The 2,432-nt window shown below is 52.0% G+C and overlaps 1 protein-coding gene across 1 annotated transcript in view; it reads right to left on the reverse strand.

Annotated features, from left to right (window-relative positions):
- CCNJL (cyclin J like) overlaps window positions 1-2,261 on the reverse strand; it is a 62,335-nt gene extending 60,074 nt beyond the window's left edge. The window contains exon 1 of the mRNA XM_021717171.1: window positions 2,153-2,261. Coding sequence (XP_021572846.1) covers window positions 2,153-2,218 — 66 coding nt within the window. The 5' untranslated portion in view covers window positions 2,219-2,261. The remainder of the gene's footprint in view (window positions 1-2,152) is intronic.
- Between the last annotated feature and the right edge of the window lie 171 nt (window positions 2,262-2,432).

Below are 2,432 nucleotides of genomic sequence, written 5' to 3' on the forward strand. Positions count from 1 at the left end.
CAGGCTGCAGTGGCCGGGAGTGGCCACTGCACTCCAGTCTGGGCGACAGAGTGAGATTCCACCTCAAAAAAAAAAAAAAATTAGCCAGGCATGGTGGTACGTGCCTGAAGTGCCAGCTACTCAGGAGGCTGAGGTGGAAGGACCATCTGAGCCCTGGAGGTCAAGGCCGCGGAGAGCCATGATTGTGCTACTGCACTCCAGCCTGGGTGACAGAGTGAGACTCCGACTCAAAAAAAGAAAGAAAGAAAAAATAAATCCTTCCCTCTAGAAAGGGGCAAATCAGATCAAAGTCATTCCTCCACAGCTGTGAGCAGAAATGACAACCACTCGAGCCCATGACAAACAAGAAAGCCCAATTTCCAGGAAGGCCCTCATTCACTCCACTTAGCCACCACCTCCGGGAAGGACCAAAACCCTGCTGCCAGGTCTTGCACACCCACCACCACTTTCCCTGCTGTTTAACAGAACCACCAAGACCTGGCTTTCTTCTCCAGATGCCTAGAACGTGCTGCACCTTGGGAACTCTGCTCTGGGAAGAAGAGGAAAGCTGCGTCCTCACCCGGCAACACAAGAACTAGATCAGCAGGTACAGGGAAAGAAAAAAGCACCAATGTGGCCACAAGACAATCGCTCAATGAGGAAAAAGCCCACGTAGCTGGTGACTGTTTAAGCAGAGCTCCCACAGACACCGGCACAAATGTGCTGAATTAGGACCTGAGTTGGGACCCAGGCACCCCACTAGGAAGACCTCTCCCTCTTTGAATTATGTTCAATAGTATCCCCTCAAGATTCATGTCAACCAGGAACTCCAGAATGTGACCCTAACCCTAATTTAACTAATTTCAGATGCAATTAGTTAAATTACCATGAGATCCTATTGGATTAGGGCGGGCCCTATTCCAAGGACTGATTTCCTTATAAGAAAAAACAGACACAGACACACAGATAGAACCTTGAGACAATGGAGGCAGAGACTGGAATGATACGGCTACAAGCCAAGGAATACCAAGGATTGCCAACAGCTACCAACATTGAAGAAGAAGGAAAGGTCATCCTCTAGAGCCATCAGAGGGAGCACAAACCTGCTAACACCTTCATCTTGGACTTTCAGCTTCCAGAGCTGCCAGAAAACACATCCGTGCTGCAGTAAGCCATCCAGCTGGTGATACTTTGTAATGGCAGCCATAAGAAACCAGTCTTGTCCCCACTTCACACCTGTTCTCCAAACCACTCTTCCTGGTCTCAGCCCAGGCGCTGGAGAAGACATGCGCCCAGGCCTCCACCCGGGCTCTTCCATCTCCCCAAGGCCCAGCTCTTCTCTCTTTGACGGGAGGAGAGTGCAGGGATCACGTTTCAGCAGCTCCCACCCACCTTCTGCCACAGGAGGCAAACTGGCAGGGGACTTTATGTTTCCTTCCCTCAGCCTCCTAGTTGGGTAGCCTCTTTCAATTAGACTGCTGTTTCTTAAATTTCAGTCATCTGTCCCATCCTGTGTGTGTGTGTATTTTGCCATAACTGTGTTATCCCTTGTACAACTATTTACCTAATCTCTCTTTCTTTCTTGAATGGGGGTCTCATTCTATTGCCCAGGCTAGAGTTCAGTGGCATGATCATGGCTCACTCCAGCCTCGACCTCCTGGACTCAGGTGATCCTTCCACCTCCACCTCCTGAGTAGCTGGGACTATAGATGTGAGCCACCGTGCCCAGCCGCTACATCATTATTACAATAATGGAAAATCGCTCCATTTATCTTATACAGAGTTTGCTAGATATATGCATACATGTATTTTTTAATTACACATAAGAATGAATACACAATAGTGTAAAGGCCCATTCAAGCACCATTTAAAATAATCTAGGGGCGGTCATACTATGAATATATCGCAATAATGGGACTTACTGCCTCAGAGATGGTGACCATCCCTGTAGCTGGTCGGAAGCTCTAAGCTCCTAATCAGAAAAACCAACTTCAATCTCTCCAAAATCTCCAGTCTCCTCTAACCCTGCGAACCTCAGACACTCTGGGAGAAGGAAAGAAAGGCACGTGGGAGTTCTGCGTTTCCACGCGGGGCGACTTGAGAACACAAGAGTCGAGAGCGAAAGAGACTGACCACCCAGTCCTGCCAGTGACAAGGGCGGGGAGAGGCTGACCTTCTCGCGCAGGGTGCAGTGGACGTCCGAGGCGACGCGTCCTTCCCACCACGGCTCATCCATCATCGCGTACGCAGCGCCGCGATCCGAGGCTACCGGGATCTCCGGGCGCAGCCTGCGTGGACACGGGCAACTTCAGCGGCCGGCGCCGACCCCGGGTCTCCCCATCCTTGCTTGCCCCTGGCCCGGGGCCCGGACGGGCGCCCCCTCCTGCGCCGCTCAGCGGAGCCGGGGGTCGCCTCCCGTCCGGGGAAGGCTGAGGTGCCCCCTCCCTCCGCTC

This window comes from Carlito syrichta, unplaced genomic scaffold (assembly GCF_000164805.1).
Source record: "Carlito syrichta isolate Samal-C Ts95f unplaced genomic scaffold, Tarsius_syrichta-2.0.1 Scaffold309435, whole genome shotgun sequence".
Taxonomy (NCBI): Eukaryota; Metazoa; Chordata; class Mammalia; order Primates; family Tarsiidae; genus Carlito; species Carlito syrichta.